The sequence below is a fragment of the Erithacus rubecula genome (assembly GCF_903797595.1).
Source record: "Erithacus rubecula genome assembly, chromosome: 2".
Classification (NCBI taxonomy): domain Eukaryota; kingdom Metazoa; phylum Chordata; class Aves; order Passeriformes; family Muscicapidae; genus Erithacus; species Erithacus rubecula.
The window spans coordinates 42,785,408-42,797,110 of NC_136685.1; the positions used below are offsets into that span (position 1 = coordinate 42,785,408).

Here is an 11,703-nt window from a genome sequence, read left to right on the forward strand (position 1 = left end):
GAAGGATACTGTCAGGGGGAGTATTGAAAGCTTTACTGAATGAGAAAAGAACAGAATTTGAAAATCAAGGTCTCTATCCAGTTTGGGATTTATTCCATGTAAGCAAGTGAGGAGCAGCATGATTTATTACATTCTATGGCATTATGTCAATTATTTACTTTTCCATGGCAAAGTGAAACTTTGGGTAGCCTCTATGTTAGGCTTCTGGGCTTATTTTTGATCACATATATTTGCATAGAGAGAGAGGTGTGGATATATACTTGTATGTACAGAATCACAAAATCATTCAGGTTGGAAAAGACCTCTAAGATCATCAAGTCCAATATTTCCTTAACATTGCCAAGACTACTATTACATCATGTCCATAAACACCTACATGAGTTTTGACCACTTCCAGGGATGATAATTCCACCACTTCCCTTGTTCCAATACTTGAACACCTTTTAGTGAAATTTTTCCAAACCTACCATTTAAACCTCCCCTGACACAACTTGAGGTCACTTCCCTTTTCCCTGTTGCTGTCTGGGAGAAGAGACTGACCCTTCCTGGGTGCAGCCTCCTGTCAGGTGGCTATAGAGAGCAATAAGGTCACCCCTGAGCCTTCTTTTCTTCAGGTTAAACACCCCCAGCTCCCTCAGCTGCTCCTCATAAGACTGATGCTCCAGACCCTTCACTGACTTTGTTGTCCTTCTCTAGACAGGTTCTAGCAGCTCTTGCATGCTATCACACTTATATTTCTGTATATAGATACTGGTTTTGAGACACTACACCTGACAAATTCTGCTTCACTTACGTGTTGGCTCCTTAATATCCTCAGTGGCTCACATTCCTGTGGTCCAAACCAGAGGCTTGAAAGTCCCCTCTCCAGCCTCTGAACCTTCTGAGTGTGTTCTGCTCCACCAACACTGTGCACTGCCTCATCAGCACCATCAGACCTTTTTCTCCTCCTAGATCTTGGAGGCAGGCTTATGTTCAAGAGCAAATAGAGGGCAAGGCTTGTGTAAATTCTGTAGAGTGGAAGCCCCTTCTTGGCAGTTTCCTGCTTTAGTGAACAATTTACTGCAAAATTAATTGCAACAAAATGTGCTCTGCAGCCTCTGATAAATGTCATTTTATTAGGGGTAGTAGAAACTGGCCTTTGTTAGATGAAAATAAAATAATGCCTGATTAGTGCAAGAGAAAGTACACAAAGAAAACAGCAGCTTAGGTACCTCTTGGCCACTGAAACTCTAAGTAGTCCCTGAATATAATGAAGTGTAAATCTCAAAGGATTCCATTTAAAGATGTCTTTTCTCGGATTGAATCAAAAAGCCAACCCAACCAACCAGCTGACTGACTGAGAGCTTGCCAGTAGAAAGCACATATGCGTGAGAGTTAAAAAAATCAGTGAAGAAGAGAGAAGGAGAAAGAGAAAAGGAGACAGAGGAAATCTGTCAGAGCACATTGGGAAATCCTTGTGGTAAGGCATTTGAATCTACTTTTGACTATGAAATGTTGTAAATTTTAATATGTGCAGCATGAGATGTAAATGTGGTTGCTTTAAAGCAAGATCTACAAAAAACTCCCCACTCTTATGGAATTTCTACCATGGAACTGAGGTCAGAGAAAGCTGATCATTTTGGGATTTTGGGTGGGAAATAGGTATGTCTACTTTGTGAAAGTGCTGGCTACAAGTTTGTTTGAGTATGCAGTGGCTGGGGTTAGGGGGGAGTCTGCTGAGTCCTGGAGCTGTTATTACAATCTGCACACCTCTTCAGAGAAGCAAGGATTCATCTGGTATTTATGTCATCCCCCACCAAATTATGAAAGAGGGTGAAGAACATTTGCCAGGCAACTTCTTGTTTTATTTCTGAAGAAGATCTCTGCCAGCTTGTATAATAAAATACATGGGAAAGAAACACAATGAACCACTATACAATTTTTCCCTGTAGTTTTCTTGAACCACTTAGATACAGGCTCTCATTTTCATGAATCCCTGTTCCCCTGTACCAGTTGTCCCTTGTCCTGAAAAACTATTGCTGGAAAAGGCTGGCATTCACCCCATTCCCATGGGCTTTGTCCTTCCAGACAGGAGGGCAGAGGCACCTCCTGACAATGAAGCTTTTGCTGCTGGAGAGACAACCATCTCCAGCCCCTGCAAATGTACAGTAAGGTGGGTATCTGAGCCAGCCAGGTCCTGCCATGTGGACTTCTGATGGCTGGACAAAAGTTTGCCATTAAACCTACACCAGGGAAGCACAGAGCTTCTGAGCACATACTTTGGGGTCTGTGGCTCTGTGCATTTGGCTGTGAGTGAGGAGACTCAGCATAACACAAGCCACTGAGGGCAGGATGGGAGGCCAGCTGGCAAAGGGAAACACAGTCCAAGGTCTTTCCCACCTTTTCTTCTTGTGTCAGGGAATAACTTTCTTCTGCACAGCAAATGATGCAAGTGAATCTGCACACAGCCTCCTACATCCCATCAGCATTTCACAGTGAATGAGGCAGGTAACCTTGACAGGAGTGCATACAACCTTGAAATCCAAGGCTGTATCATAGGACAGGTGAATAAACAGGACTCTTTAAGGTTGTCTGTGCAATGTCATTCCCAAAGTGTCCAAATCCTGACTGCTTATTTGTCATCATTAGTATTGACTTCAAGGGCAGCAGGGGAACCTATGCCTGTAATGGAAACTGTCACTCCACACAGGTGACTCTCACTGCCCACCCCATCTGGCAGGAATTTGCAAGGTCCTGGCTGCTCTGGGCTGGGGCCACCTCCCTAGGTGGGAGCTGCTCTGGTTGCACAGAGGGCCAAACTGCCCTTGAGCTGCTCAAAGGTGTCCAAGGCTTTGTTGCCCTCTGGGAGGGCTGTGATGGTCCATGCTGCAGTGCTGCCCCATGCACGTGTCCCTCTGATGTCCTCTAGCAGGGCGAATCCCTGCAGGATGCTCTCAAACCCTTCCCTCCTACAGGCTTTCTAGGCAGCTCTTCTGGGCTGCTCTCACTCACAGCCAGAGAAATAAAACCCATCCATCTACTAACCTCCCCCCTGGCTGCCAGAACAGGCTTTTTCCCAGAGATTTAGACAATCAGAAAGAATATTGGATTTTGGGGAAATGTAACGTTTTATGGCAAATAGCTCCACATAAGGTACAAAACGGTTTTTGGAAAAACAGCTGATGAAATTTTATAGCCAAAGCTGTGAAAAAATAAACAGGATAGCAAGGAAAAGACTTTTCTTGGTGATGAAGTGTGATGAAATGTCATTTCAGGAAGACACAGATACTCACTTTAATATCAATGAAAACAGGCAATGGGTCACCTGCCTATAAAGAGCATGTGATCGAAAATGTCTGCTATTCACATCTCGGTCAAAATAAATTTAAATCTAGGCTGTAAATTCCTAGTTTCTTAAAAATTCAGAAGTATTTTTCCATCTGTTCTGTAATAATTCAGCTCTCTGGTTGCTATAAAGAATTTGGTCGTCTGCCATTTGGGCAGGGAGTAATTTTTTAAAATGCATTTAAGTCTCGTGGTATCTGAAAGCCATACAATTATACAGCTAATTAAATCAAGCTAGAGTTCCCCAAAATGTAAATTCAAAAAATGTAATCTTTGACTCACCCTGGGGAAGTGCTGTGGGTGGAGAGGGGTTCACTTCAGCTGAGCACACAGCATACAAAGGCTCCTCACAGAAAACTTTGCTCTGGTGCACGAGTCCTGCAGCTCAAATCAGGAGCACCAGGCCAGATGCTATGGGTGCTGCAGGTCATGAGTGTCAGCTCCATCCACCTCAGCCACTGCTTATAAAAGGATGCCTTTTTATGCTCACCAAGAAAGAATCTCAGACCCACTGCTGAAGGAGGGATGCTATTGCTTCCTTGCTAAGTGCCTGGGGACAAGGAGGGGAAGTGTGTGGTACCCAGCCAGGGAGAAATTTTCCCTTTGGAAGAACAGGGGGACACAGCAATTAAATGCTTAGCCACTTAGGTCCAAAGCACAGTGTTACTGCAGCATTTCCAGGCATTTAAATCTACTGCTTTTCCCATTTATACGTGTGGTGGTTGGTGAAAGACTTTTTCCAGCTGGATGGGTTTATTTGGGATAGAACAGAGCATATTCCCCAGCTTTTTTTTTTTTTCTTTTTTTAAATTACAAATCAAATGTGAATGTATGAGCAAGGAATGGAGGTTCCCAAGACAAGCAGGAACAGAAGGGACAGGGTCTGAAAAGCCCTGCATACAAGGTCATTGTGGTCATTTTGGCATTTGGCAAATCACTCCATCTCAAACCTCAAAGACCAATTTCAGCACATCTCCAAAGTATTATTGTCCAGACTGGATGATCTGAAGAGTCTACAAGTCACCCAGCTTTACTGATAACTAAATTACTTGAAATAAATAAATATAATAAATAATAAACTTGAAATAAGAAATACCTCAAGTAAAGCAATTCAGATGCTTCCATCCCAGAGTTTTATCCTGATATGGAAGTGAAAAAACAAAAAGTGTATCCATATCCCACATTTTGCAAAACACTTGAATATGTTGGAGCTCTATTTTGGACTACTGTTAGACAGAGGTTAGGGTGTGGGAGGAAGAAGGTCTGGCAGGAGGTGAAAAGAAGAGAAAGGTAAAGATGAGGGTAGCCTGCTCCAGATTAAACTCAAATCCAAGGATCACAGGAATCAAACAACTGTCCCTGTGTCCAGAGCTCAGCCAGCAGCACCATGCATGGGATGTTGTTGCCTTCTATGAACCAGGAGAGACCCTGGAAGAGCTGGCACACCCTGGACAAGACCTTCTCCAGGGAAGGCTGGGTCAGCCTTCTGCAAACCCTGATTGTATATTCACTTTTCTGTCCTGACACCATGAACTCAAGCAGCTCTGATTTTCAGTCAGCAATTTGCCCTCTTGTATGTCTGTACCAGTGTCCATTCAAAGCAAGGAACAGGCACTGCAGACATGCACATGAGCTGGCTGGGGACAGAGACAGAGAGATTTACAGATCAATCTGCTGAACACATGACCCCTTATTAAGCTGTAGCCTGATTTCACTCCCCAGAACAAATTCTCCTTCCCTCAGCATCACAGTCCCCTTTTTGCCTGGTGTGAGGCATCACAGTGGCTCTGCTCCCACTGGTGCTGAGCCCACTGTAAGTGGTGTGGTGGGAGAGACCCAGCCCACCAGCAGCAGCAGCAAGGCTTAAGGCACCAAGAGTTCCTGTATTTCTTTAGTTCTGCCTTTGCCCCCCAGGGTTGCACACAGAGTTGAGCAGTGAGCAGGCAAATAAAGTGAAATCCAATTATTTTTCTCAAATGCCCCTTTTTTCTTTTTTCCTTTGGAAAGTAGCTTCCCCCCCCCCTTTTATTTCCACTCTTCTGTATTCCTTTCCTTCTTGCTCAGTTTGCTCAATTTCTAATCACTGTTAGTGAGAGAGAAGAAAGGGACAAATGAGAAACACTTCCCCAAAGGTGTGCAGCCATCCCACACAACTGTGGAAAACATGTTCAAACAGACCAAATTAAAATAACTTTAACCTTTGAGAAAATATACATGGTGTGATTCTTGGAGTGTACTGCACAGGACCAGGAGTTGGACTCAATGATCCTGATGGATCTCCTTCAACTTAGAATATGATTCTCTATGATTCTGTGATTTTTTTCACCAGATCAGGTGGAAATCATCTCCTCTTTTTTTTTTTTCTTTGTATTGCTCTGCCCCACACTTGCACAGTTTTCCCTCTTTTCCTGCATTTCAGCCGAAACTCTAGAAGAAAACGTATGAAGAGCAACAGGAGTTGGACAAGGAATGTGAAAGTCATGCCTCTACCTTGTGCCCGGGTTTTCTCCCTCTCTTCTTTGGGATCTTCAGGAGTGGCAGGGCAGCAGCTGGTGCAGAGCAGAGGTTGTGAACAGCCACTTTGAGGGGCGCGGGCTGCAGCGGGGGCCGCCCTCGCTTCTTCCCTGCTGCCCTGGGGGACTGCATCTCCCCAGCAGCCAGGCTGGGGTCCAGGCACGGTGGGTGGCTCATCTGCCCTAAGGAGACAAAAAAAGCCCAAAAAACCAACTCTTTATTTAATTTTCATTTTAGTTTTGGTTTTTTTTTTTTTTTTTTTTTTAATCTGAAGGCCGTTCTCTCAATGCTGTCATTTTCCCTCTTATGTTGCTCAGAAAGAAACAAGAAGCACACAACAGATGTATGACGCTGGGTGGGATTCACTGGCCACAGCCTTATCTTCACCTGACCACAAAACCCTTGTCTTTCCTGTTTCCCTCTCCTGACCATGAGTGCAGTAGAGGGAGTTGCTCAGGTGGTAAGGCTGTTGCAGATGTCCAATAGGTGAATCCCACAGACTTGGGGATATCACCTCGACCCTGCATCCTGCAGGTAAGTGTGATGAAGGCTTGGTCTTGTAGCCATCAGTCAGAGGAGGTTTGGAGTAGAAGAAATCCCTGCCAACCAGATTTTTTTCAGAAATTCCATGGTTCTGCAAATCCTGCCTCATCTCAGAAGTACTACCAGTACCAAAATGGGCTTCCCTCCTCTTCACCCACAGCACTCCCAGTGAGGAGGCTGGGCTGGGCCAGGAGGCTGCCAGCACAAGGTAGCCATTAGAGGGTGATTGCCAAACATTTCCTCTCTGCAATTTTATAACATCTGTTATCATGGATGTTAGTAGTGGGCTTTTGGATGCACTCCATTAAAGCAGTTACTTCACCACAACTCCATGCAGCTGCTGAAGCTGAGCAGGAGTAATGGATTAGAATCTAGTCCATTTCCTCTGCCCAGATTTTAATAAAGAAAACAAATACACAACCATATGCACGATACCAAGGGAATATGCAGCATCCTTCACAGCTTCTAGTAAGGGTCACCTATGAACAAAGGTTAATTTAAAAGAAAAGCTGTAGAAATACACTTGTTTTCAAATGTTGTTTTGTCCAGGCATTTGATTTACTACATATGGGTAGAATAGTAGTCCCGGTCCTGCCTGGATACATTGCTAGACACAAAGGTCTAAGCAATTCTCATACATTTATGGTAAGCCTTGCAATGGCTAACATTGTCAAAATTGTGCTCCCTCAGGCCAGTGATAATGGAAGACTCTCTGTTTTCTGGGTTTTTTTCACAAAGCAGGCTCATAGCTTTCTCAGCTTCAGAGAAAATCTAAAGGTGTGGTTCAAGAGCGTCCTCTACATAAGGCAAATAAAGTTTTGTTTATTGCTACAAACAACTACAATTTTTAAAAATCTATAAGCTATAAAACCAACAAATTTTTCAGAGCACTTCAAATTTCACAGTTTTGGAACTCAGGGTGATCAGATCTGATGTTGCTGGGAATGAAATCAGGATTATTCAGTCACATAGTGGGAAGAGTCCCACTTGATAGGGACCTCTGGTGACAAGTATCTGCAGCTGGGGGCTTCTTTGTTCTAAAGGCAAGTGTGTTATGCCTAGTTAAAACTCTGTAAGTGTGACTAACCAAAAAGAAACCCACTTCAATGGTATTACCTAGTCTGTAGTTTACACAATCTCCTGTATGATAAAAATATAGAGGGCTCCCAGCCCTATCCTCCAGTAAATGCATTTATTTGCAGTGTGTTAAAACCTGTGTGCTTTCAATAATGTTTGGGGTATCTGCTCTGTTCAGATAAATCCGCTGTACATGATGGGACCTTTAGATTAACTATAACATTTCCAGACTTCGACTCCACCTGTCTAAAACTCACATGCAAATACTGAATGTCAAACATGAGAGCAGAGCAAACTTGCAGTGCCTGCTTTACTGTATTGTCCACAGCCACTGTGGTTGCACTCACTGTCCAGGCATGCTCAGCCAGCTTGGGAACCCCATGAAAGCCTGTCATGGGGCTCTGATTTTTACCAAAGAAAAGTCTCATGTGACTGCAGAGTGTCCTTTCAGGATTAAAATCATCAGGCTTGCCACAGCAGGAGTTAAATGAAAAGGCCCAGTTTATCCTGAACATCACTGCTTTCCTTCTGTCTTCAACAGTGTTTATTTTCCTCCCTGTAGTGCTTTCTAACGGACACCCTCAGTGCCTTTTTCACCTCCCAAAACAAAACATTCCCAGGATCTTACATTACAGGCTGTATATAGACAGGGAATTCAGCAGGGAAAGGAAATGCAACAATTACACTGGATTTGGCACCAAAACACACTGAAAGCCCAATGCTGCAGGCTCTGCATTTTGGTCTGCTTTAAACAAAACCTGGCAAGATAAACCTTTGCATAGGAGCTTGGCAGAGGCTGAGGAAGACAAATCCAGCCCAGGTTTGATCCCTGCTTGAGGAAGGAAGTGGTTCCAGCAGAAGGGGCCACTGGTGGCCAGGGGGCTGAGAGAGAGGGGCTGTGCACCTGCACAGAACACCACACTGCATTGTCTGTATCATGTTCTCCTCTGACAGTAAAAGTAGGTGATGACACCTCAGAAACTCTGAGTTATCAACCCCCAAAACAAGAGGTACTGACCCAGAGCACTTCTTTGTCGGAAATGCTGCTTCCTTTGCAACTGGTGTTAAACACTTTATGGCCAGGAAACTCACTAAATTTTAACAATCACAGGTTTTTTGTGCTATTTCTGCACTCGCAATACTTGTGACACTGTGCTTTGGCAAAACCTGTTACAGCTCCTCACCACATGTGCTGATACACAAGACCCAGAACTGTGCACAAAAAGATCTCAGTGTAACATACTTGATTTGATACAGCGAAAACATTGTAAACCTCAGTATACAAGCTGTTGTAATTCCATTTTATTACAAGCTCAACCGTGACTTGATTCTCCTTTCTTGTGTGCCAAGGGAGGTGTGAGTGCTTTTGGGGGCATTTATTGTCACACTGCTGCAGATTCTGAGAGGCAAAGGTGCTTCCCAGCAGCAGGGGAGGGCAGCAGACAGGCAAAAACTGCTTCTGCCTGACAGTGAGGGCATCTCAGCACGACCTTCCCTGACAGCCAGGAGGAAGCTCTTGGGCAGGCTGGAAAAACACACAGTCAAATTGCAGGTTGGCCAGAGAGGTCAGAGGGACACAGGGGCTTGTCTGACTGCCCCCAACAAAGTCAGGGGGTTACCTTGGAATGACTTTCCTAGAGCAGCTCTGACTGCTGCCACAGCCTGGGCTTGACCCACAGCTCAGTGCTGGAAATCCTGGGGGGGTCAAGGCAAGTTATGAGGGTTTGATGAAATGTAAGGGCAAATTCAAGGAAGCAAATTACAGGCTGCTAGCAAAGGCATCACCTCAGTTCAGGAAATCACTGTGCTACAAATAGCTTGGGAGAATCCTGTAGGAGGGGTATCAGTAAGTGTTTGCCCTGTCCTTGTACTTTTCCAAAGGCACTAGCTTTGGACAGCCAAGGATGGTGCAGCTTCAGTCTGACATGATCACTTCTGTATTCTTTGTTTAAAAACAACAGCAGGAAACTACATTTATGGCTTCTGATCACTTAATGCAGGGCTATGCACAGGGTAACCTCTCCTGACTTGTCTCTCATTTGGAAATACAATTTCTAACCCTGCCTTCCACATTGCTCCATCACATCCCCGAGACGAGGCAGCAGGGAAGGGGAGGTGTTTCCCCACCTTGACACCTGGGCAAGCACTGCAGGAAGGGTACAGTCTCATCCCCTCTGGCAGCAGAGGTTCAGCTGTGGCTTCAAAGGATCCTGAGGAGCACCCTATGCACAGCAGTCTGCCCTCTGGGATGCCAGGGGTGGGGAGAAAACATTCCCTAGGCCATACGGGTGAGCTGTGGGATGTTTCTAAGAGCCCATGCTTTACACCATCCTCACCTTGCACCATGTGCTGGTGTGTATGCTGTACAATTACCAATGCAGATTACTGTGCTGGAAGCTACAGCTGAGAGCAGAGGGAGCTACGGTGCATTTCCTCCCAAGCTGAATGTTTTTGATGGACTGCAAAGATCCATTCTTAATAAAAATAAATGTCTGCAATAAATGCTGCTTTTAACCTGCACTCCAGTAACTGCTAGGACTGAAGGTAAAAACACCACATTAAATTTTATATCGGTAATTCCACAGGATGATCATTTAAACTTGGTTTATACCAGGCCTCATGCAAACCTGTGCCTGGACAGGCATAGGATTGACACATAGAGAAGGAGCAGACAATTCCTGCTGCAAGTGAAAGGAATGTGCAGGGGTGCAGTCAAGTAGAAAATGTGCCTGTTCCTCAGCAGCTGAAGGAGATTGTTCTTCCCTCCCCTACACCCATTGCTCCCAGCTCCAGAAAGACTCTGACCTGCCAGCATTTCCTGCCCTGGCTCCTGCAGAGCTTTGTGTCTCACTGATCTACATAGCCAACAGCTGAATGTGGAAAAGAGATAAACTTCTTGTGATCTTGTCTGTCTTTTCTTCAGATGTTTCTCAGGACAGCACGTTTGTGGGGGAATCACATTGTTAAACAAGAGGGAGGGGATACCTTTCAGTCAGTACCATGACTATTTTCCCCTCTCTCTCTGAGCACAGCAGGGCAGCCCTTTGACTGTGACCACTCAGAGATGATGGTCTGAGGAGCAGGTGAGCAAAAAGAAAGGCACTGTCAGATCTGGAAGCCAAGCTTTAAACCTGCCTGCTCCTCCTGGGGAGTATTCAGGGACATGAGACATTACACATCTCTTCATTGTGAATACCAAAGCAGCTCCACAGAGTACATGAAAGGTAAGAGGTTAGTGAAGCAGATAGTAGGAATTTTTGCTAATAAAAGCATTGAGCCAATATTCTCTGCATGTCTGCATGTGATTGCCTAATGACCTCTCATGGTGAACACCCGTTTCACCATTGCTCAAAGAAAGGTCAGGATAATTTTATCTGTGGCACAAAGTTCTTTACAGTGATTTGCAAACCTCTTCTCTTTTCTTGCCTATTGCTTTGGGGATTGAAACAAGAAGCTGCTTCTCTGAGGGACTCTTTTGCCCATTTTGACCCCAGGAAGAGTATTTCTTTATGAAACTCTTGAGACTGTCTAGCCAACAGGGCATGAATAGGCAAGCCTATTCTCCCAAATCAATCCTTCCAGAAAAAAACCCAACATAAATATCTGTTGTAGTTGTGGAAACCAAAAATGGGAGTCATCCTACCTAATTTCAAACTGCAGTTTCTCTTCTTCTCATTATGCGTGCCTCTGGTCATTTTAATGTGATACTCTGTGCCACATTTGCTGAAATATCTCACACATATCAGGTCATCTAAGGTGGCTCTAGATGGCTATTTCAGACAACGAGACTTAGGTGTGGGTGTTGGAGAGAGTAATTCAGTAACAGGTTAGGACACTGAAGTGTCTCCATCCAAACACTTAGACACAGGTGTCTCTGTAGGTGCTGAATGTCTGATGTTCCATGGTGTCAGGAGAGATGTGGCCAGTATGGTTGAAGGTGTGGAGATGTGTCCAGCTATAAATGGTTGAAGGTGTCCAAATATAAATGTAGTTTGTGGTGGCTTCAGTGCCTCTAGGGTCCACTGATCAGGTCAAGTTTGTCCCTTCTTTGTAGACATCTGCTTTTAGGTGTCTTAAATTAAAATTTCTCTCATTTCTGAAAATTAGGTTTGACTTGTCTATTTTATACTGATACTAGGATGAAGTTTATAATGTTCTATATGTACTTGCTTCTTCTGATTATAAAATGGGTCCAGAAAAACAAACTCATGTCTAGATGTCTACAGTGTTCTTGTGAATCCCACA

At 44.4% G+C, this 11,703-nt stretch overlaps 1 protein-coding gene across 1 annotated transcript in view; it reads right to left on the reverse strand.

Moving 5' to 3' along the window:
- SCML4 (Scm polycomb group protein like 4) overlaps positions 1-5,970 on the reverse strand; it is a gene marked incomplete at its 5' end in the record, with an annotated part of 42,255 nt that extends 36,285 nt beyond the window's left edge. The window contains one exon of the mRNA XM_079298917.1: positions 5,815-5,970. Within this exon, the coding sequence (XP_079155043.1) occupies positions 5,815-5,970 (156 nt within the window). The remainder of the gene's footprint in view (positions 1-5,814) is intronic.
- Positions 5,971-11,703: the final 5,733 nt, after the last annotated feature.